This window comes from Trachemys scripta, chromosome 16, assembly GCF_013100865.1.
Source record: "Trachemys scripta elegans isolate TJP31775 chromosome 16, CAS_Tse_1.0, whole genome shotgun sequence".
Taxonomy (NCBI): Eukaryota; Metazoa; Chordata; order Testudines; family Emydidae; genus Trachemys; species Trachemys scripta.
The window spans coordinates 2897805-2922991 of record NC_048313.1 but is presented as its reverse complement, the minus strand read 5'-3'; the positions used below and the strand labels follow the sequence as shown (position 1 = coordinate 2922991).

Here is a 25187-nt window from a genome sequence, read left to right as displayed (position 1 = left end):
AACTTTCAAACTAAAGTTCAGCTTTGCCCCAGGAATCCACTTTTCAAAAGCAACTAAGTGACACCGGAGCCCACGACTAGATTCAAAGATTTGTCAAGACAGGAGCTGGTAGTGTGTCCATTGTAATCTCAACCCCGGGATCACAATGTGAACTTGTCGCAGGACATGGTCTGCCACAGGACCAGTGCAAAGCGGAGAGCCGCTGTGATAAAAGCTCATGATTACTATGATTCTTAGTACAGCAAGTGTGAGTGCAAACTAGAGCAGTGCAATGCTCAAAACAAGCTATTTTCACAAATAATCGGTGCGGACTAAACGTCCAGGGGAGCTCCTCCGGCGCCGTCCCTGCTCTTCGCTCTGATTCCGTGCCGTAGGGCTGGACTGGTGCGTGCTCTGTGCGTCAGGCCTCGCTCCTGTAGCCTGATTTAGGGTGTACTGATAATATTCATTTGGATAATATGGGAATTTAATTCATTAATGTAATTAATACTATCAATAATTATTATCATTCATATGAATTAGTGTGGGGTTTAAGCTCGCCAGTCTGTTTGATCAGAAGATAAAAGTTCTTGTCCTGAATCAGGCTCCACAGAATTGACAAAGGACCCTCGGGGGTATGACAAGAAGCTCACACAGAGACAGATATAGCCTGAAAGACTTTTTTTATTAAAATCAATAATAGTAAGTAAACGGTAAAATACCCAGAGTTACAAAGTTACTATTGCGTTACTGCTATTCAAAAGATACATCTGATAATATAGTAGTATATGCAACAAAGCTTTGGTTAATATACTCACACCCTTCCTTGATAACCTGGTGGTAAGAGACACGGGACCAGCCTTGCGGTTCAGGTTTCTCAAGTGAGGGAGGCAGTGCTTAGAAAATGCTAAGCGCTATCAAAGCTGACTAGGGTTTACTTGACTAACTTAAACTTAAATCAAAACCTAATAAACAAACTAAGAATAAAACTTAGGGAAACCGACCTTAGCCTAGTTCCTTTGAAACTTAAAGTGGAGGAAGTACATGAGAATAGAGATGGAGTAAAGTAAGAACTGGAGTACTCTACTGAGGTGGGTTACCTCTTTTATAGGGCAAATGCCGGAAATCCTTCCTCTTATGCCCAAATTTCATTCCTCACCCACAGAAATGTTAGGGTACACGTACCCCGTAGGCTAGTATGTATGTGTGTATTGATGACAGGTACGTACGCACATCAGTCTCTTGTGGTGTACTTGTTAAATCTGTGGGTACCACACTGAAACCCCCCCTATGCCATTCTCCATTTCTATTGGTCTAAATAAAAGGTCATGGACATAGGCGTGGGTACTCAGCTATTTAGATAACAAGCTATAGGTCAACTTTGCTTTCTGAGTAAAAGTTCTTAATATAGATAGGCTCACTTTGCTTTAGCTTAACATACAGGATATGGCCTGTAGGTCTCTTGCATTACAGCCAAACTTACTTTAATATAAATCTATAAACCTATTACAGTAAACTAAATACTTAAACTATAAGAAAAGATAGATAGATAGATAGATATGCAAGCAAGCAGGATAGTTCTTTAGGCTACACTCTGGGGACGATGCGGCTTCCTCCCATTAAGTGGCAGTGATGAGTTCCAGCCACTGAAAAGCAAAGAGTTAACCAGGTCAGTGGGTGGCCAGTGCTTTGTCCCAGTGTAACTCCACTGCCTGCGGCGGGGTCGCTCCCTGCTCACAGCGTAACTGAGAGCAGCAGAGTCCGACCCGCTGCGGTGGAAACCACAGCCCGCCGTGGTGGAGGGCAGCTATAAGTTATAGCTGTGTCCAAAGTTACGACTCAGCTCAGAGCTCTACGGGGAGAATGAACCCTGTTGCTCACCTCCTTATGGGCCATGATGACGATCCCCGTGCTGTCTCGGTCACGGGTCTTGCACTGCCCTGTTGGAACAGAACAAAGTGACGTGTCCATTTCACCTGTAACATCCCCACCCCCATCCGCACCAGGTGCTCCGAGCTTGGTGCGAGGCGAGCGGTTGTAGTTACACCCCAAGGCTGTGTTATTTCATCCACCAAAGGGTGGCTGCTCTGCCCCATGTCCAGCTTCCACAGCCAGGTCCTGCCTCTGAGTTTCAGCCTCAGAAACCCCATCCACTCTGACTAGCCATTCCTCCCCCTGCATAGCCTCTGCTGTGCCCTGTGGCTGGCCTAGGGTGACCAGATGTCCCGTTGTTAAAGGGACAGTCCCATTTTTGGGGATTTTTTCTTATCTAGGCGCCTATTACCCCCCACCCCCAGTCCCGTTTTTTCACAGTTGTGTCTGGTCGCCCTGGGCTGGGCCGTCAAGCAGGGGCAGCAGAGAGGCTGGCAGGGCAAGCACAGCCGGAGCTGTTTGTGGCTCCCTGTTTGCTGTGTATAGGGACACGCAGCTGCCAGAAGGCCAGGGCTGCTTGGATTAAAACTGCCCTCTTATTGAGAGCACAATCCCCAGGGGCTCTTTCATCGTATCTGACCTGCCAGCAGAAGAGAGATCTAGCGTAATCCCCACACCGGATCCAGCTGGACACACCTGGCCCACTTTTAACTCCTCTAAACAAGGCAGCAGCTACCCCCTGGAGGGATAAAGCACCATCCCTCCTGACAGGCTGCTGCGGCCTGTGGTAAAACAGGCAACCTAGAGCTTTGCCTCTGGCTCTGGGGGCAGAACTGCACGTAGCCATCTCTTACTGAAAATCCAGGTCAGGTGCGCCAGGCAGGACAGGAAGCTGTTGAGGTCAATGCACAGCCCACGGTTGCGGTATTGGTTGGTGATGATCTCGCAGAACTGATTGTTCAAGTGGAACCCTGGGAAGAAGGAAAAAGCCACAACTGACTCACCTTCCTCCGATCCCGCAGCGTTTGGGTTTCCAGCTGGAGCCTGGGTCAGCTACCACTGGATCTGAGTTTTGCATTTGGATCCAAACTTAAAGTTCTGGGGCTGTTCAGGTCCAGTGTGATGAACTGAGTCCAGCTCGGCTTTCAACTACTAACCACTACAGTAGGAAGAGGGCCTGAAACATGAGCCCATGTATCAGAGGCCTGGTCTGAGGCCTGGTCTAAAGTAGTCAAAACCTTGCTGATATAAAGCAAGGTTAAGTTGTGAGCAAGAGGCAGGCCCTGCTCAACGAATTTGGCAAGCAGGGGGCTGATATTGTAAAAACACATATTCCTAAGAGGTGCTAGGCACTCACACAAGCACATTCCAGATGGTACCAGAACACCCCGATAAACACGCTCCCCAAAGAGAACAGGAACATGCTGACCCATCTTACGGAGAAGGTCAGGGTGACAGCATGATAAGTAGCAATGTTTTGATGGAACCTACAGGAACAAGGCTATGTGGGGGCCCTAAGACATCAGAAGAGGGCACCCTGATACTTCAAGTGTGATCCGTAACTTGTTTGTATCGGTGTAAGTGACGTTTTTTACCCACGAAAGCTTAAGCCCAAATAAATCTGTTAGTCTTTAAGATGCCAGCAGACTCCTTGTTGTTTTTGTGGCTACAGACTAACATGGCTACCCCCTGATACTATTCAGAGGGAGGGTCTTTGTCTGGCCTAGAGGATAGTGGAAAGTCCTGCCGCTAACCGAGCCGGTCCATTGTCACGGGCATACACGTGTTTGTGTCCCTGTAACCATGAGCCGTCGGCAATAAACCTGGCCAGGCGCCTTCGCTACTAAACCAAGGCTTGTCGGCTTATTGGGCAGTTCGATCGGAGCCTGCTGCACGGGCTGTCTGGCCAGAGCCGGTGGAACATGCAGAGAGAACACGCACGCAGCCAGCATCTGACGACAACCACGTTCCCTCCCTAGGCTGCGGAGAGCAAGGGGCGGGGAGGAGACTCCCGGGTTCTGTCCCTGGCTCTGACTCACTGAGTGAGCATTGGTTAGTTCTCAGACGTTAATGGCTGGATTCTCTGGCAGCTCAGACTAGATGACTGTGATGGTCCCTTCTAGCCTTAACACCTATGAATCCACCCGCAGCCGGAGAACGTGGTGCTATTTATTCTGTCCCAGGTGGACAGAAAATGTGTTCTTGCTCCATTCCCACTTTAATTCTCCTACCTCCATGTACTCCCCACCTCTTACCTGCAGTGGCCAGGGCCAGGCACATTTCGTAGGCATCCATGTTCCCGGACTTGTCTCTGTCATGCTCGGTAAAGATGGCCTGTAGCAGGAGCAGAAAACCAGAATCTGATCACATGCACCAGGGATGACAATGGCACCCTCCAGCCTCAGGTGCCAGAAGCAATTTGCATGAGAGAGGGGTTGTTTGCTAAGACACAGTGTTATGGAATCATGGAAACATAGGACTGGAAGGGACTGCGATACGTATCCCTCTGTTCTTATCCCTCCAGTCTTTTGAGATGGGTGAGGTCCTTTAATTCCCCCCTGGACAGCAACCAGCAGAAGGGAGGTGAATTTATTATTTCCCCTGACAATGGCTGTTCTCGCAGTATGAGCTGTGCTGTTCGGCTGCCGAGCCAAATCTCCAGGGTGCCGGGGCCCACGAATTTGCTTTGGTCTCATCTCTAAGGGGATGGCTACGGCGTGATAAAAGACTTGCGGCACGGCCATGGCTGGCCTGGGTCAGCTGACTTGGGCACGCGGGACTCAGGCTGCGGGACTGTAAAATGGGCTCACAAGTAGGGAGGGTCTCAGAGCCCAGGCTCCAGCCTGAGCCCAGGCTCTGCGAGTCAGTGCTGCAGGTTTTCTATCGCAGTGTGGACGTACCGTCTCTGTATGGCCCTGCCTTCACTTTGCTGTCAGCATTGGGTACCGCCACTCCAGCTGCCGGACCCAACCCGCGGCTTCCAGCCCCTATGCTCTGTTGATTCCTCCCTGCTCCACACTCACCTTCCATTCCCTCAGCCTCTCCCAGAGCGTCTTGAACTCCTCCAGGGACAACCGGCCGTTCTTGCTGTACTGATTCTCAGCATGAAGGGAAAGCAAAGCCCATTGTGTGTGGAGGAGACATGGCTGCTGCCAGGGCTTGCCCCTCAGCCATAAGTATGTTCTCCTGTCCCCACCACCTCTCCTTCCCACCCCTGGTGCAACAGAGCACACTGCCTCCTGAGCAGGGGACGAACAAGGCTCCCACCAGCAGCGTGTCTCTCTATCAGATAGCCGGAGCCGGGATTCCCTGGGGTTTCAGCAGCCCAGCGCCAATGACACCGCACTTCTAGGTGTGGTACGGAGCAGAAGGGCCCACGTGCTCTGAGGTTCCAATTTGCCAACCAAGGTTTGTAAATGTGGTTAAGCCAGATCAGCATGGACAGGGCCTTAGCTGAGTTTACACCGTTGAAAACTGTGCTTGGGCCTCACCTCCAAGTTCTTAGATCCAAACTCCTGCAAATCTCAGCGATTTTGGGAATGGAGGTTTTGGTCTGGGCCTATCTCTGCTATCTTCTAGACACGGTCCTAGCAGGCCTCCAGACAAACCACAGAACCCAATCTAGCTGGACTCTAGTTCAAATCGGATTCCTAAACTTGGTTTGAAGCCCAGAGTAGACTTGGTCTAAAGTCAGCCTTGGCAGGCAATTAGCAGGGAAAACCAAATACAGATCCTCAGCATGGCTTCATGCTGTCCAGGCCAGCCCCAAAACTTCATCGTGATGTTGCCTAATATCTATCTCCAGCCATGTGTGGTTTTAACATCTGGGCAATATTATTTTTCCAAAGGATACGTCAAAGAGACGGATCATTTGCCGACAGGTCTCCAGCTGGAATCTCTCTGGTTTTGAACCAGCTTCTGCAACACAAATACATGTTTTATTTTCAAGTATATGTTTAGGCTTCTCATTGTGCCTTATTAGTTTAGAAGCACTAGGGACTAATAAATTGTATTTGTCATTGTCAGTGAGGAAAATTAGCATTCCCATTCTGCTGAACTCAGTTAACCCTGGGTTTCAGTGGAGCTTGGGAAGAGATTTGGGATCGTTGGGGCTACAGGAATAGAAACCACTATTGTTACTTCAATAGCAGATCTACATATAGGAGTAGAGATAGGTGCGGGGCATACAATGGTATCTATGTGTCATGCATTGTTTCTTGTTCTGGACGCTTTGCAAATTCTTTAAAATACCTCCTCCACCCCATCCCACCTTCTTTCCTGGGTGTTTTGTCAAGGGCAGTATCTCCTGACAGCTCTGTGTAAGCTCAGAAACGTCTCTCTCTCACCAACTGAAGTTGGTGCAATAAAAGATACTACCTCACCCACCTCGTCTCTTTAAATATCCTGGGACTGACATGGCGACAGCCACACTGCCTCCTGTCAGCTCTTCTGACCTTCCTTCTTGATCAGCCTAGATGTTCACAGTGGTCCCTTCTGCCCTTGAGATGTGCGAAACTAGAAACCCTTTAAAATCCATTCCCTTCCTCTTCCCACACAGCAAATACCCAAGTCATCGCACTTGCAGGTATTGACAGAGATTTAGCCCAGTCCTGTGGAGGTCAGTGGAAATTATCTTCGCTTAAGGATGGGCCGATCGGGCTTTTCCAGCCGAATTCACCACTCCACAGTGTCTGTAACACGCTGCCATTTGGATGTGGCAGCATTTTATACTAACGGGGCACTCGCTTGACATGGGTGTGATTGATTGTATGAGGCCCCAGCACATCGAGCCCTTAGTCCATAACCTATAATGGAATCACCTCAGCGTCAGGGATCTTCCAATCTCCTTGCTCCCATGAGTAACAAGAGCAAAAGGCCATCTCAGCTTAGCCAGGCTGGCCGGGGCGAGGTCAATAGAACAGGATTCAGGCCCTGTTGCCCTCGAGCGTCTCAACACTCACCTCTTGCCAAGGTCACAGCCAGTATCTTTTTGAGCTCGACAAAACCAATTTCCTGGTCCTGCAAACGTACCCCACAAGGGAATGAGTGGGGTTATCATGATCACATGGCCCCCAGCTTCCCGAAGGGAACGTTTGAAAACGTTGCAAGTTGTAAATATTTCCCGAAGTGTCAATCATTTAAAGAGGTGCACTGGTTAACGCGCTAGGTCCCACTTCATCCTGTGGGGATATCAGAGACTGACTGCATCCCCTAAGCTGGGAATTCCCTGGCCAGAGGGTGTCCCCACCAGGCTCCTCTCCCCCTCTGCCTGTAGCCCCCGGTGCAGGAAGTGGTGGAGGGTGTGGGGAAGGGCATGGCCGCGTTCAGCTGCCAGATCATGAGCCTTTGGGAACTGTGGCTAATGGATGCAGGTTAGAGCATTCCTTGGCTGCTGTCACCTGCCCCTAGGGGCGGCAGAGAAGGTGGGAACTGTAACCAGCTATGTGTCCCCCCTATTCTGTGCCCAGCTTCTGCTCCACGCAGTGGACAGTCTGGCTGCACATTCGCCGAAGGGCCTTTCTTAAAACTTCCTCACTGCAGGGGAAATTCACCTATGGGGTCAGGGTCATAGAATCATAGAAGATTAGGGTTGGTCCAACTCCCTGCTCAAAGCAGGGCCAACCCCAACTAAATCATCCCAGCCAGGTCTTTGTCAAGCCGGGCCTTAAAAACCTCTAAGGAAGGAGATTCCACCACCTCCCTAGGGAACCCATTCCAGTGCTTCACCACCCTGCTAGTGAAATAGTGTTTCCTAATATCCAACCTAGACCTCCCCCACTGCAACTTGAGACCATTGCTCCTTGTTTTGTCATCTGCCACCACTGAGAATAGCCAAGCTCCATCCTCTTTGGAACCCCCTTTCAGGTAGTGGAAGGCCAGAAGGGCCACCACAAGGCCCTCCTCATCTCTTAAGACCTGCATGGGGGAGAGTGGTGAGATCTGCCTGCAGAATGGCCCCATAGGGCTGCCTGCACCCCGCCCCCCATGCACCATGGGAATACTCCCTGCACTGGCCCTTTCAGGCCAACAAGGAAGGCCACAGTGGGGCGGGGCTCTGGGAGCCACGTTTACACAGACCCAGTGGCCACAGTAGCCCCCATGACCAGTGCAGAAGGGCTGTAGATGCTATTCCAGCCCATATTTCAATACCAGTTCAAAGGGGCATGCTGCTGGCAACCCCTAGCAGCAATGGGTCAGTTTCCCAGACTGAAGACCAGGACTAAGACGAACAATCTGTACCCCGACGGCCGACGCTTTTCAGAGGTATGGGAGAGAGTCCTGTTTAATTCTGTAGCAGCCATTAAGTCCTGTCCCATTATGGAAACAGTAAACCTGATCTTTGTAAGGAAGCCCAGCCTTGATCTGAAGGGCTGAGTGGAGAAAGGGACGCCAAGAACAATCTCATTCAAGACATTTCTGAAATGGATTCTTTTCCACTTACCTGTCCTGCAAACTGCAGAAAGATGTTCTCCACTTCCTCCCCAATTTCCACACTGGTGCCCATCTGAGGGAGAAGGAGGGGAAGGGCAAAGGTTATGCCCCAAAATATTTCCACCTGCATTAAACTTCTTCCTCCGCCCCTCCATATAGGTAGCAGGATGGGCCTAGCCCTGAATGCTACATCAGCTCATCTGGGAAAACAATCCAAGGCTTTTGTTGACCTTTAGCTAGTGACAGCGCTAAAAAGTCACCGTTTTGCCTGCCTTTTTCTTGTCTTTTAAATAAATATTCATTTGGACTTTTGGTGAGGTGCAGAAAGGCAAATACTTAGAAAAACTGCCAGGGAAATCTGAGGGTCAGGAAAAAAATCATAATGACAAGAATTGTTTAAAAAAACAAAATACAAATTTTTAAACAACCCTAAGTGCAGACATTGAAACGATCACAACCGGATAGGTTGCTTCTGGCATTTCGTAGTGACCGAATGGTTGGAATTTAAAACTAGACAAATTCAAATTGGAAATTTTAACGGTGAGGGTGATTAAGCGCTGGAACAGCTCACCCCGTGTTGTGGTGGATTCGCCAACATTTGAAAACTTTAAATCAAAATTGGAAGCCTTTCTAAACATATGATCTGGCTCAGCCGCAAGAGATGAGGCTGGATGCAGAAATCACTGAGTGAAATTTTTGGGCCCGTGTTAGAGGATGATCATAATTGTTCCTTCTGGCCTTAGAATCTATGAATCTGTCCAGAGAGCTATGCAGAGAATCCACCTTTTCATCACATGAATTATTAACCCATTTCTCTCCCCGCACTGAGCATTGCTTCCTTCAGAAAGAGAAGGGAACAGATGCTCTTTCATTATAAATTTTCCGCAAAACTGTTACCCCAAGAGTTTTCAGATCTGCGCAGATTTCATCGTCAATTTCACTGGAAAACAAAAGAAAATCGCAGTGTCACTTAGGAAACTGGTCTCTTCTTGGGCATTTTGTCCCCCTTTTCGTTCCCCTTAACTGTCCCCCTCCTACTTATTTTTTATTTCATGTATATATACAAAAACAAACGATTCATATGTCCATTACAGATATTTGCCTGTATTAGCTACAAAACTCCTGATTCTGGTGCAGTTCTCAGGCTCTGCAGCAGAGGGTACAGTTACAAAGGACGATTTCCATCCTCAGTCTTATAGTCTCTATCTTATAAGAACCTCTATTGGCTCACTGAGCAGAGACAGCAACAGTGAAGCGGCAGGTGTTAAAATAACTTACTGTAGAAGAGAAGGGAATTGCAAAGAGAAAGGCCCAACGGTCACAAAATTGCAGGGTGGAGATTAAGTTGTCACTTTTAACTCAACAATCTAAAAATGCCTTTTCGCTTGCATTTCTTCCTCCCTTCCTCCCCACCAACGACCTGCCCACAGTGATCCAGGCATTTGTCCCCTCCAGGCTGGGTCACTGTAAGTTACTGTATTTGAAGCTGAATGTGTGGACAACGGTGCAGAATGCAGCTACCTGCTCAGGCCACAATGAGCATGTATGGCCTACACTCCAGTCCCTCCACAGGCAATTTATGGATCAAGCCCAAGCTATATCAAAGACTGAATTTCAATCTATGACCCACCATGACGGCTACGCTCCTCTGGGACAATACAGATCATAAAGCCCTGACAAAGCACTCGGGGAAAAAGCAGTCTGAGTCAAGGGGACCCAGCTATGGAGACAACTCCCATAGGAGATCAGGTGAATCCAGAGACTGAGCGTCTTTAGGAAACCCTGCAAAACCCTCGTCTTTGAAAAGCTTCACCACACTGACACCCCTTTCTACCTTCATACCCCACTGATATCTCCTTCTACTTTCAACAACCCCAACCAAGCCCCTCAAATCCTCACCCTGAACCAAATTAACCTCATCCCTGCCCACCACAAACCCTACCTCAAGCAGAGTGTCTCCCCCAAAAAGACAGAAGTGCCAAAGACGCAATGAAATACACTAGGGACTTTGCTACTGATTTTACATGGAAGTTTACATCACATCATAGTGATGGTTGGCAAGATAAAATGGAAAGATAGATGTTCAGCACAGAATTTCACCCACATATTTTAAGGTCAGCAAAAACTATTGTGATAATTCAGTCTGATCTTCTGCATGGCACGGTCCAGCAAAAACATGCCAAATAAATCCAATTAATAAAATGTAAATACGATGAGAATTGGAATAAGCCCTAACCTACCCATTTCCAGAGCAAGATGCAAGACCCATCTTTTCTGAAAAGGCTTCCCTGAATAACAAAGACTGAAGAACAACTGATATGGCTTGCTATGAACAGAGGATGTGACAAGAGAAGAAAAGAGAAAAAGGGAAAACACACTCTTCTGTTAAATAACAATGGCCAAAGAATGTTTATGGAGGAGAGGAGAAATTGGGCATAAACATTATCAATGCAATCATTAATTTGTATGTGGCATCTAGGTAGTAAAGTAATGGGCACATTAGAAATGCTTTATACAGGCAGGATTTGATCCAGGTGCCAATATAAGTGAGATGCGAGAACAGCAGAATACACCATGATTTTACTTTCTAAATTTTTGCATATTCTCTAGCAAGTCACTTAACCACAATGGGCTGCTGCCTCACAGAAAAGAATCACTTTACTTCTGCAAGGGAACATGCAAAAGCTCCTTGGCTCTTTATGACTAAAGTGTGGTAGGCATATTTTTAAAGCCTTATACAAGTGCTAGTGATTAGCTCTATCTTTTATTTTCAAATGAGCGGATGGGAAAACAGGACTCACTGGAAGGCATGCGTCTTCTCCGTGAAAACCCGAAGGATGAACTCAGATTCTTGATTCGGAGAATAGGTGCTGGGAACGATGAGGTATCTCCAGGGGGGAGTTCGAATCGCTTTGTATTTACCTCTTCTTCAAAATAGTCAGACCCATCTACGTAGTGAAAAGAGGCAAGCATCTTCCTCCTCTGGGACATGTGCTTCAGCTCCAGATACTGTGGAAAGAGGATCCCAGTTCAGACTCAGTGAGGTGGTTCTCCCTAACGTGCATTCCCAACCTCCAACCTAAACCCAATCTGCAGTTATCCAGACCAATTTCCAGAGTTCCCACATGAGCAGCAACCTGAATTCAGAGCCCTCCACGTTAGCTGCAATCTACAAAGGTAGTTTTTGGTCTCCTCCTTCAGTAGTTTCTGAGAAGAATAAACAAGGGATTGTCCTGCTTTTGTCGAAAAAGATTTCAGAGTAAAAGTTGAGAACTTTTAAAAATCTGAATCTACATGGGGTTTTTGAATATCTATATATAATTATAATCAAATCCACTTATCAGATCAACAGAAGCTAAAATGATTCAAAACAACAAAGAACTCTTCTTCTGAGATTTGCAGTGTTGTTGTTGCCGCGTTGGTCCTAGGATATGAGAGAGACAAAATGGGTGAGGTAATATCTTTTATTGGACCAACTTCTGTCGACGGAAGAGGCAGAGACAAGCATCCGAGCCACACAGAGCTCTTCCTCAAGTCTGAGAAAGATAAAGTGACCCAGCTAAATACAAGTTGGAACAGACTGTTTAGCATAGGAGTCACTACATGTTACATGGGACCATTCAGAATGAAGAGGTTACTCCCCCGGTGCAGTAACTGGGGTTCTTCGAGATGGGTGTCCCTGTGGGTGCGCCACCACTCACCCACCTCCCCTCTCCTTCCGAGTTCAAATTCCAGACTGTACCACAGAGAAGGAGCTGGTGGGGGGGGGAGGGTCTGGTCACATGCACTAGATAGGTGACAACAACAGCACGAAACAGGGACAGCGCATGCACGACCCAGACGAGCACTGCTGCTGAAATTCTCCCATCAAAGGTGCAGGGACGCACCATCACCTGAAGTGGAGCACCCACAGGGATACCCACCTCGAAGAACCCCAGTTACTGCACAGGCCAGGGGGAGTAACCTTTTCTTCATCGTGAATGATCCCGTGTAACATGTATTAACTCCTATGCTACATAATCTGTTCCATCTTGTATTACCAAGCTGTTCTACCTTGCTGTTAGCTGTGATGCTCCGAGTACCTTTCCCAGACCTGAAAAAGAGCTCTGTGCAGCTCAAAAGCGTCTCTCTCTGACCAACAGAAGTCTTTCAATAGAAGATATTACCTCCTCCACCTTGTCTCTCTTTTGAGATTTGGTTTTGTGAACCTGGTCCAGGGAGAATGTCCCAGATCTCCCTTATGGCAGCTCACTGCCTGCAGCAACCACATTGACGAGAATCGTGAACATGTCTGCAGATGCTCCAATTGATATTTGAGAAAGGACGTCTCCTCTACTCGCTGCACGAGCCATCACTTGCTGCAGAGTGCAGGAGCCGTGTAGATAAAATACACGCCTCCCCCAAAGGCAGATCACGAGCCCAAAGCCTTTCGTTTCAGTTTCCTTTTAGCTTCTATCTCTCTGGCTGTAAAGTTGGGTAACAACGGTGCTAGAGAAAAGCTAGGGATGATCTTGAATTGATGATTTACATCTCACGGCATGAGGTAGCGTTAATCAGACTGCATATTTCCCTGGCTCGAGAACCATATGACGCAAAAGCAGAGCTGGCGGAATTATTCATGGAGAATAAGAAGTGGGTTTTTTACCCATGAAAGCTTATGCCCAAATAAATCTGTTAGTCTTTAAGGTGCCACCGGACTCCCTGTTGTTTTTGTGGATACAGACTATCACGGCTACCCCCTGATACTTGACATCATGGAGAATAAATTATCCAGTGAATTGAGTCTTTTCAGATGAGATTTTCAGAAGTGCCTAAGTGAGTTAGGTACACAAGTCTCATTTGACTTTCCAAGGGATTTGTGCTCCTAAATCTAGGTGCTTTTGAAAATCTCACTCTTCATGAATCCTTCACAAGCTGACACTGATTTCTGTAAATATCTCTAACTGGTAAGGATTCTTTGAACAGATGATACTAACAAAAGCTCAGTTGTTGGGTTTTATTAAGCCTATCAGTATATAATGCCTGCATCTGTAACTTTCACTCTATGCATCCGAAGAAGTGAGGTTTTTACTCACGAAAGCTGATGCCCAAATAAATCTGTTAGTCTCTAAGGTGCCACCAGACTCCTTGTTGTTTTTATTAAGCCTTTGGCAACTATTCACGGTGTGTGATTAGTCACCTAAATGACATCTTTTGTTTCAGCTCCCTGATTGGATGACCGAAACTCTTAAAAGGGGAGAATACCAGAAGGGGAACAGGGAATAGCACACTTTCTGCTACAACTCTATGAATCATTGCTTGTGCTAAAATTCCTGACATTTTGGGAATTCTTGAACATTTTCACAGATAAACCAATGGGCATTCAAATATTCAACAAATAATATGATGCCAGGAATGACAGTGAAGCCAACTTGCCATGTTTAATTTTGAAAATAGTTGTGAGTCCCTTTGTGTTATTCAGCCAGCTCGACTCAACAGTTAGGCCTAGTCTTCACTTACCGGCTGGTCCGGCGGCACGCCATTGATGTTCTGGGATCGATCCCGGAAGTGCTCACAGTCGGCGCCGGTACTCCAGCTCGCCGAGAGGAGTACGCGGCGTCGACGGGGGGAGACTTCCGGCCGCGTCTGGACCGCGGTAAATTCGGACTAAGGTACTTCGAATTCAGCTACGTTATTAACGTAGCTGAATTTGCGTACCTTAGTCCGAAGTCCGGACTAAGTGGGGACCAGGCCTTAGATTATTGTTTTAATTTCCCTTTACTCTGTTTCTCAGCTCAAGGGAGGACTTTCCCTGTGAGGTTGTAAGCTCTGAAGCTGTATCTATCCGTGCATCTCACATCCCCAAACCTAGCACATCAAAACACTTTACAAAGCCAAACTAAATAGAGAACTTCAAAGGTGAGACGAAAGCCTGGACAGAAGGAAATCCCCAGGTGATGAAAGTCTGAGGCTTGGGTTTCCTCTGTCTCTCTCGATAGTTACCTCTGTGGGGATCTGCAAGAGAAAATATACCAGGGAGAAAAATTCAGAGCAATGCAATGGAAGATACAAGCAGCTGGTATTATATCAGCCCTCCTACCACTCTGCAGTCCCTGAGGTGACATTGCTTTTTACTACACATTAGCTGTAATCAGGTGCTGCCCACAGTGCTTACCTCCGGACAAACAGGTAGGCATCAGCCCAACACCTGCAGGCAGCATCACAAGGTGGCAGGCTGGTAAATTTCATGCCATTACTCCTGTATTGAGCCCAATAACTTCTGTTTGACTAAAGCATCTCTTCCAGAAAGGCATCTATTCTGGATCTGAAGACTTCAACAGATGGAGATTCCACCATGTCCCTTGGTAGTTTGTTCCAGTAGTTAATCACTCTCACTCTATGACTTATTTCTAAATGGAATTTATCTGGTCAGGGCCGGCTCTAGGTTTTTTGCCGCCCCAAGCACACAAAAAAAACAACCCACCCGGAATGCCGCCCCTAGAATTGTGCCGCCCCAAGCACGTGCTTGGTTTGCTGGTGCCTAGAGCCAGTCCTGTGTCTGGCTTTACCTTCCAGCCATTGGTTTTAGTTCTACTTTTCACTGCTAGATTAAAAAGCCATTTAGCCCCCAGGTAGGTACTTATACACTGTGATCAAGTCACCTCTTGATCTTGTTTTTGATAAATTGAAGAGATTGAGCTCCTTAAATCTCTCCTTGTAATATTGGAAGAAATGCATCAAACAAGTGTGATCACAGGCAACTCATAAAGATAATCATAGAAATGTCGGGCTGGAAGGGACCTTGAGAAGTAAGTCATCAAGTCCATCTCCCTGCACTGTGGCAGGACCAAGTAAACGTAGACCAGCCCTGACAAGTGTCTGTCCAACTTGTTTTTAAAAGCTTCCAGTGATGGGGACTCCACATCATCCCCTGGAAGCCTTTTCCAGAGCTTAACGCCCCTCAGCATTTCCTACTCTCTAATCTTGCTGCAGACGAAGCCCATTACTTCTTGTCCTACCTTCAGTAGACATGGAAAACAATTGATCACAGTCCTCTTTATAACAGCCCTTAACATATTGGAAAACTGTTATCCGGTCCCCACTCAGACTTCTTTTCTCAAGGTTAAACCTGCCCAGTGTTTTTTTTAACCTTTCCTCCTAGGGCAGGTTTTTCTAAACATTTGATCATTTTTGTTGCTCTCCTATGGACTCTCTCCAATTTGTTCACAACCTTCCTGAATGGTGATGCCCAGAACTGGACACAGTCCCCCAGCTGGGGCCTCACCAGGGCCAAGTAGGGCGGGATTTCTGTATCTTATATACAACAGTCTGTTAATACTCCCCAAAATCATATTAGCCTTTTTTGCAGCATCGCATTGAATCACAGAATCATAGACTTTAAGGTCAGAAGGGACCATTATGATCACCTAGTCTGACCTCCTGCACAACGCAGGCCACAGAATCTCACCCACCCACTCCTGTAACAAACCTGTGTCTGAGCCATTGAAGTCCTCAAATCATGGTTTAAAGACTTCAAGGTGCAGAGAATCTTCCAGCAAGTGACCTGTGCCCCACGCTGCAGAGGAAGATGAAAAACCCCCCAGGGCTTCTGCCAATCTGCCCTGGAGGAAAATTCCTTCCCGACCCTCGTATTCAGTTTGTGATCCACTCTAACCTCCAGACCCTTTTCAGCAGTTGTGCATTTGATCCTTCCTTTCTCAGTGAAGTACTTTGCACTTGTCTTTATTGAATTTCATCTTGTTGAATTTATACCAATTCTCCAATTTGTCACGGTCATATTGAATTGAAGAGCTTGCAACCCCTCCCAGCTTGGTGTCATGTGAAAATTTTATAAGCACAGTGGTGCTGGAAGCCTGGAACTAGGGGTGATGGGGTTGCTGCCCCAGCCCTGGCTTGAAGGAGTAATAACAAACACCAAATACACAGTTTCCATCATTTCCCCACTATAAAATTTTTCCAGCACCCTTGTATACGCACACTCTCCACTCAATTATCTAAGTCATGAATGAAAATACTGACTAGTCCTGTACCCAGGACTGACCCCTGCAGGCGCCATTAGATACATCCTCCCAGTTTGACAGCAAGCCATTGATAACTCCTCTTTGAGTACAGTCTGTCAACCAGGTGTGCACCCACCTGATAGTAATTTTATCTAGACCCACACTTCCCTAGTTTTCTTATGAGTATGTCATGTGGGACTGTGCCAAAAGCCTCACTAAAATCAAGTTCTATCACAGCTACTGCTTCCCCCCATCCACTAGGTAAGTAATCCTGTCAAAGAAGGAAATTAGTTTGGGTTGGCATGATTTGTTCTTGACAAATCCATGCTGGCCATTCCTAGTAACCTTATTATCCTCTAGGTGCTTTCAAATTAATTGTTTAATAATTTGCTCCTGTATCTGTCCAGGTATTAAAGTTAGGCAGACTGGTCTATCATTCCCCAAATCCTCCGTGTTCCCCTTTTTAAAGATAGGTGCTTTGTTTGCCCTTCTCCAGTCTTCTGGGACCTCTGCTGTCCCCCAGGATCCAAGAGTTCTCCAAGATAATTGCTAATGGCTCTGAGATTTTTTCAGCCAGTTCCTTGGGTGCCCTCGGACCAATTTCATCAGGCCCTGCTCACTTGAATATGTCTAACTTATCTAAATAATTTTTAACCTATTCTTTCCCTAGTTTGGCTTGCGTTCCTTCCCCTTGTTGTCAACATTAATTGTGTTGAGTGTCTGGTCACCATTAACCATTTTAGTGAAGACTGAAGCAAAACAGGCATTAAACCCCTCAGCCTTCCTGATGTCACCAGTTATTAGCTCTCCTTCCCCATGAAGTAGAGGACCTCCACTTGCCTTCCTCTTTCTCTTGTTCATTCAAGGAATGAAATTTGTTGAATAAATTATTTGTTTCGAATTATTCACCCAGCTCTCACAGATAACAAAGCTTGTCCCCTACCTTGTAGATCTGAAAACCAATAGGCAAGTGTATTTTCCCTCCTCTGCGTCGGTCCTTCTGTATCAGGGAGACAAGCAAGGTGCATTTGGGGTCTGGGTGCTGCTCCTTCAGGTCATATTCATCTGCTTCCCGCAGCCTAACATGGAACTGGGGGTTTTTGAACGTATTTTCTACAACCAGGATGGGGGGGGGGGGAGTGGAGTAAACAGAAAAACAAATGGATGTTGGTATTACCCTCAATTTGCAGGGGGAAGAACTAAAGCCGCTGGCTGCGTGAAAGAGAGAATTTCAGCTCCTGTCTCTTTTAGATATGGCTGAGGTCTTTGCTCAGGGCAGCTTTTGACAGGCCTTTACAGAGGTGTGGGCTGGGGAGCTGCTGGAGGCAGACAACAACCTGTATAGATTTCCCATGCCTGAGTCCTGTTAGTGCATCTCGGTCCTGACCTGCAGTACCTGCCCTCCTCTCCCGCCCCACCTGTCTAATGATGCCCCTCACTCCCGACCCGCAGCCCCTGCTAGCCCAGCCCTGGGCTCCCCACACACAGAGAACTCTGCTGATGCCCCTCAATCCTGACTTGTAGCTCCCCCTTCTGCAACTGCTGCAGTCCTACCTCCACTCCCAGCTCCACCAAGGCTCTCTGTTCCAATTCACACCTTTGCTTATACTGAAAAACCTATCCTGTGCAGGCAAAACCTAAGCAAACCAGCAGGTGAACCCAGGTGTGGAAACTATGAAGCCTCTGGGCTAATGACTCGGTATTGCCAACTCCAGGTGTTCAAAAATCACATCAGCCTCCCCAAAAACATGAGATTAGCCTAAAAACCATGAGATTGGCATGAAGTAATACATTTGTATATTCACCTTATGGGTTTTGAGCCTTCAGGGAGTCACATTTTCCCGGTTTTCTCAATGACCATGAGGGCTAGAAACTTACATTTGATTAATGAAAGCAAAGATTCTCATGTCCTCCCATGACTTCCAGACCCCTTGACTTTTTTTTTTTTTGAAAGGCAAAGCATTGTACCTCTCTTTTTGTCATAGCCTCCAGCATTATAACCACTGATCCAGCGTCCATGGAAGGCAGTAACTTTCCAACTTGCTGTTTTGTCACTGAACAGTGAATCCGGAGACAGGCTGCAGATTTGCAGGTCATCAAAATACTTCACAAAATCATTCATTTCCATCCTTCATCATTGAAATAAAGAGAGAAATGGGGGTTGCAGAAAAAACTGAATTTGTATTCCTTACAGAGTCATCACATTGTTCTAGTGGGGAGGGGGAAAGAGGGATGTGAGAGAGGACAGAGAAATAATTCATAGAGGTCTAGAGAGGTGGGAAACGTTGATCCTTTAAGACTCTTCACAATTTAGCTTTGCCCTCCTATGCGAGCAGGAGAAACTCCCAGTCAAAATGCAGACAACTGTCACCTTATCTTTGAAACACCTCCTGACAACTCAGCTTTGCTGAGATGCCCAGGGAACATTATTAACCCACAATGCTAGACAAGTGGCCAACTGAGAATTGCAAAAACATGCTCATTTTACCTCATCTGTCGGCTTCATTCACCTGTTGCGTCTCGTCATGAACCAAGATTACAATCTTTGTACTACATGGTCGCACAATTCCGAGCACAATGACTGGAGCCTCTAGGTACTACCATAATGCAAATAAGTAACAAATAACCTACTATTTGTCAGCAATAGGGTGACCAGACAGCAAGTGTGAAAAATCAGGACAGGAGGTGGGGGGTAATAGGAGCCTATATAAGAAAAAGACCCAAAAATCAGGACTGTCCCTATAAAATCAGGACATCTGGTCACCCTAGTCAGCAAATTGAGAGAATCATAGAATACCAGGGTTGGAAGGGACCTCAGGAGGTTCATCTAGTCCAACCTCCTGCTTAAAGCAGGACCAATCCCCAGACAGATTTCTGACACAAAACCCTAAATGGCCCCCTCAAGGATTGAACTCACAATCCTGGGTTTAGCAGGCCACTGCATAAACTACTGAGCTATCCCTCCCCCCCAATTATCTCAGATAGCTATATCTGTATTAGGCTTAGCTGATCCCAGAGCTAGGACTGTCCTATTGCTGTTTCCACAGTCAGCAGTCTGTGCCTGAAGGCACGAGTGAGGTAACAGACCCTAACAAGTATCAGAGGGGGAGCCATGTTAGTCTGAATCTGTAAAAAGCAACAGAGAGTCCTGTGGCACCTTTGAGACTAACAGAAGTATTGGGAGCATAAGCTTTCGTGGGCAAGTACTTGCATCTGAAGAAGTGAGGTTCTTACCCACGAAAGCTTATGCTCCCAATACTTCTGTTAGTCTCAAAGGTGCCACAGGACCCTCTGTTGCTTTTTACCGACTCTAACAAGCTAATGTGGAGTTCAGACCCCACCTTCCATACCACTATTTTTTCCTCCTGTTCTGTTATCCTTCCCACTGAGACAGTACCACTTTTCTGAAGAGAAGAGACACATATGTAAATAAAAAAACAAAAAACAAAAGATTAAAAGGGTGGAAGGACCAACTTAGGCTACATCTACACTACAGGGGGGAGTCGATTTAAGAAACGCAAATTCAGCTACGTGAATAGCGTAGCTGAATTAGACGTATCGCAGCCGACTTACCCCGCTGTGAGGACGGCGGCAAAATCAACCTCTGCGGCTTCCCGTCGACGGCGCTTACTCCCACCTCCGCTGGTGGAGTAAGAGCATCGATTTGGGGATCGATTGTCGATCCCCGAGAGGTCGATTTCTACCCGCCGATTCAGGCGGATAGTGTAGACCCAGCCTTATACAGAAAGATTATAAGAACTAGCTATGGAGATTTTACATAAATGACTACCAAGATGGGAAAATAACTGCAAGCACTGGAATACTGGAGGACAGCTCCATCGATGGCTGTTAGTCAGGGAAGCAATGCCATGCTCTGCGTGTCCCTAAACTCTGACTGCCAAATTGCCTTGTTCTGTTCATTCCCTCTGGGGCATCTGGCACTGGCCATTGTTGAAGACAGGATACTGGGCTAGAGGGACCATTGGTCTGACCCAGTCTGGTCGTTCTTATGTTCTTAAGTATATGAAGGGAGAGAGAATTGTTTCATAGATTCATAGATTTTAAAGCCAGAAGGGACCACCATGATCATCTAGTCTGATCTGTAGAGCACAGGCTGGGGACTCCGACCCATTGATTCCTGCATCCAGCCCAATACATTGTTTATGATGTTTCAAGGGGGTTATAATGACAAGTAGTGGGATGGAAGATTTCCTGCCATTGAGGTGTATTAGACTATGCCAGAGTCTCTTGCGGGAAGTGGTGAAACTCTATTGCACAAATCATCTGGCCAAAGCCTTGGAGAATGGACTATAGGGAACAGTTCTGCCTTGACCACAGGGGGTGTGGACTATATGGGATCTAATGGGGCTTCTTCGTCTCTGATTCTATGATTCTATTAACCTCATTTTCCTCCCCTTCCAAAATGAAATTGAAGACAGTTTGCTAACCCCTCAGTATCCTGCAGCATAGACTCATTGATTGCTAGCATGAAAGCAAATCCAAACTGCACCACACTTCCGCTGAATCCAACTGACATATATGCACTATTTTGAAAAACTCTTTTTTTCCCCAGGGTTGACCTTGATTGGCTGTGTGGGGTTTAATGGGCTGGGGTCTCTTACCAGAACTCTCCATCATCCTTTTTCACCTGCAGAGTTTTCTGGAGTCCTGGGTCCAGATCTAACCACAGAAGTGACCTAAATGCAAAGCAATATGAAGCCATGAGTGCAACAAGGAGAAGAGCAGAGTTCACATGCTATGAGATATTTATTTAAGTGACAAGTATCAGAGGGGTAGCCGTGTTAGTCTGAATCTGTAAAAAGCAACAGAGGGTCCTGTGGCACCTTTAAGACTAACTTCTGTTAGTCTTAAAGGTGCCACAGGACCCTCTGTTGCTATTTAAGTGACAGTTCTGAATGGAAATATAGGATGAAATGGAATATGAGTGCGTATTAGGTGACAATGTCCAGTATGGGGTGTCTTGCACCCAATAGTTAATAACAGTAACAAAAAATAATAATGTAATGTACCTGTGTGTATGTGTGTGTGTGATTATAGTCTCTCTAGTGGCAGGAACTCAAAGTACAGTGATGGGGACGATATAAGTAGATAGATACTGTGGTTGGATTGATACACATACAGAAATTTTGCATAATAAGGCATTTGATTGCTACACCAGGCTGAGCTGTGTTTAATAGATGTCACCATCAAGTTATAGTTCCCATATAAAATGCTAATATATGCATCCTCTGTCCCCAAAAGATATACACAAGAAGTCTGTAAAGGATTGAGGGAGCTACTGAGTTGTTTTGTGCGTTGTGATTCGTCTCCTTAATGCTGCACTTACTCATCACTCCATCTGCCTGTCCACTCAGACTTGCCCCACGGGTTTCTCAGCTGCAACAATTCTTTCCTCTCACCCTTATAATTCACCTGTGGGTAAAGTAGTTAATTGCACAGAGTGGTCCATGAGCAGAGTTCAGTCTGTACATGTAACACGCATCATCACAACAAAAACGGGTGAAAATCAGTGCAAAAAAAACTATTGATAATTTTTTGGTGTAAATATCGGGGTTTATTTTGGTGGACAGAAAGATTGGGGGGGGAGTATTCAGCTGATTAATGCTTTGAATTCTGTTCATCACTGTGGTTTGCTACAAAACTAAAACAGAACTCAAAACACGTCACCTCTGAGTTTAAGAAAACAATATATCTCTAATCCCCAAATTAAACTTTTAATTTGAATAAACCGTTTACTGTTGTAGTCTTAGAACTATTAGCCTATAAATAATTATATTTAATAATTGGGCCACACCATTTGCAGTGCATATTCTCAACTTCATCCTTTTCTCCTGTTTTTGGTTTTTTAAACTTTTGAATACTTCCTTATGTTCTGAAACGTATCCTTTAAGCTGTTATCTGCTAGCAGCTTGAAATGTATACGTGGTGGGTATGAGATTAATCAGTAAATTCAGATGCACACGCACTTCAGAGCTTGCATGTGTGCTTGTTTGTTTATTGTGTGTATCTTCTTTCTTCAACAGGCAGCTTTGCATACACACACAGACAAATGTATTATCGTAATACATATCTCTCATGCAATGTATTGTGTTTTCCTAATAAAACAAGTTATTTTGTATACATTTGAATGATACAAATATAGGGTGAAAATCAGAAAAAAAAAAAAAAAAAGAATAATCCTTTTTGTAAAACCCAGAAATTTTTCAGTAAAAATTGGTTTAAACTGAAAACAAAGGGGGTTAGCTGTGGTGCCTCTTTCAGTGATGAAACTGAATGCTTCTCTGTCTCCCTGGATGATCCCTACAGAGCAAGGAAAGGAATCTCAGTGCTACCTGGGCATTGGCTCACCTCGTCAATTCCTGTTACAGAATATGCATGCCCTTTCATCAGTCCATGTGCCTCGCCCTCATCACTCTATGGTAAAGTTAACACAAAAGACACACATCACACTCATTTACAGCTCTGATACAAAGGCTCACAGAGGTGTGAACCTAAAAAAGGAAACAGGGAGATGTCATATGTAGCCATTATTCAACAATATACCAGAAACAGCACAACACCTTCTTTAAGAAGATAGAATATAACAGTGCAGGCTTCTGTAGAAACACCTGCTAAACTTAAAGGAATAAATTTGACGTCTTAAGGCAAGTCCTATTCAGCAAGACTGTTGCTCCCATTTGCATTAGTCTCAGAGCTGACCTGCAGAAGGGAAAAATGCATTTGTGCTCTTTTTTACTTGTTTATGTGGTATAAAAAAGATCTGAAAAAGATAAGGAAGTTGAAGGGATTTTCTCTGCTTGTTTCTACATCGTGAATATTGATTCTAGTCTTCCCCAGTTTTGCTGGAGATTTCTTTAGGGAGAGAGAACTGGAGCGGGCTCTTCTCAAGTTGAAGTGTAGGTGTGGTGAATCTTTAACAAAGGAAGCTGTTCTCTCATGTCTTATTTGAGCTAAAGGGGTGTTAACACCAAAAAAGAAAAACAGTTAAGGCAGGCTAAAAATACCTCCCTTTCTTAACTGATTTCAGTGTAGTTACGTCTGATATACATTACTCCTGGGGGAATTCTACGCCCCACGTTTAAAAATTCTGCATCAAAAAAATTAAAAATCCTGCCCACAGTATTTTAAAATTCTGTATATTTTATTGATCAAATAACACAATATAATCACACCAGTGTCAATTATTTTGGTAATCTACTTCAAAATAGCTGTCAGCAAGTATGTCTAACAATACAGACCGAAAAAAAAAAAAGATTCAGGAAATGTTTTTTGACAAATAGATTCCTTACTAGTCATATTAATACACAACTCTGAGTAATAATTCATTTAAATTACAGTACAGAACCGTATTTCCTGCACTCCTCAGAAGCAATGCAAAGGCTTGGGGGATTGAGGAGTAACGGAGGAGCTGAGGGAGAGAGAAGTAATTGCTGGGAAGGAGCCAGGGTCTGAACCTGGAGGGTTGTTGGGTGTAGGTGGGAGAAATATGGAACAGGTTTGTGGTTTTTCTGTGTGTGTGTTGGGCGGGGAGGTTGTTAGGGAGTTGGGGAGCCTTCCCCATGCAGACCCCTAGTCTCTCCCATTCAGTCAGGCACAACTGCCCCTGTCCCCGTGTGTCCCTACAGCCCCACTTCCCTGTCCCCATGAGACCCTGCAGACCCCCTCCCGCATCCCCAAGTGGCCCTGTAGTCTCCCTCCCCTGGCTCAATCAGCCCCAGCTGAATGCTGTCACCCCACTAGCCCTCCTGAATCACAGTCTGTGACCCCCTCAGCTGCCCCGCGTGCCCTGCTCTGTCTGTCCCAGGCCTGCTTACCTGGCCCTGCTGTGCGGAATTCCCCCAGGAGCCATACACCAGTGTATCACAGATGTTGAAAGAGCAGAGATATTCTACAGATATTAGGGGTTTCCTGTGAGGTCTCAGAGACAGATAAAAGGTTGTATGGCGTATGCACTTACTGTGGTGCTTGTCCCTATCAAGGACCCTCTGTCCACCGCTGTTTTTATAATTTTGAAGAAGTCTGGAGATGCTTTTGACTTCTCAAGGGGAATGCACTCTCCGATACCTCCAGTGAAGGTCACAAAGGCCTCATTGCTGAAGCCACCATCAATGGCCCCATAGGAGCCATTGAACCTGAAGGGGAAGGAAGAAAATGATTGAGAAAGGGAGAAATAAGCAACGTATTGAAATACAGCCTGACAGGAACTACAAGCAAGTGACTCCGATGAGCTCTCTGCTTCTCCTGTAGCTGTAGTTCACTGGCATGGAGGACACGGACTAGGCACATTATTGATGACCTCTGACCCTCAGGTGCAATTTGGGGTGATTGACTTTAGTTTCCATTTTCAACTTTCCTGATAGTTCAGTGGTCCCCAAACTTTTGAGGTTCACACCCCTCTCCCCTCCCCAGAGCCAGGCCTGGGAGTGGGACCGCAGCTGGGGAGGGGGGATGCGGAGAGGAGTAAGGGGGCTGCAGCTGGGGGTGAGTCTGGGGCTGGGAACAGGGCTGAGGCTGGAGGTGGGAGCGGAGCCACAGTCAGATGCATCTCCGCTCCCAGCCCCACTCCCAGCCTTGGCCCCAGGCTGGGAACAGAGCTGCGGCCAGTGGGCGAGGCTGGGGTCGGGGCCGGCAGTGGAGCCGTGCCAAGGCTGGGGACAGGGACAGGTGTGGGGCTGGGAGTGGAACAGAGCTGGGGATGGGAAGGGGCTGGGTGTCACTCCCTTCTCTCCCCCCGTGGGGGCTGGCCTGGGCCCCATTGTGCCTCCCTGGATGTTCTACCACACCCATCTAGGGACTTCTCCGATAGTTGCTTTTACAGCTACAGTCCTTTATTCCAGCCCATTGGCACCCATTTGGTGATGTGGGAGAGGGGGTGTCGTACAT

The 25187-nt window shown here is 46.4% G+C and overlaps 1 protein-coding gene across 1 annotated transcript; it reads right to left on the bottom strand.

The window, feature by feature from the left end:
* Positions 1–756: 756 nt before the first annotated feature.
* LOC117888923 (calpain-12-like) lies at positions 757–25187 on the bottom strand. The gene is made up of 19 exons (XM_034792718.1): positions 25153–25187; positions 24262–24436; positions 22653–22718; positions 21631–21716; positions 20906–20980; positions 18252–18412; positions 17227–17396; positions 14266–14277; positions 11085–11292; positions 9515–9560; positions 9181–9223; positions 8294–8356; positions 6813–6870; positions 5705–5769; positions 4875–4943; positions 4107–4185; positions 2706–2822; positions 1861–1919; positions 757–1625 (listed from the first exon to the last, which is right to left on the bottom strand). The coding sequence occupies exons 1-19, from the start codon at positions 25185–25187 to the stop codon at positions 1599–1601; spliced, it is 1614 nt and encodes a 537-aa protein (XP_034648609.1). The 3' UTR covers positions 757–1598.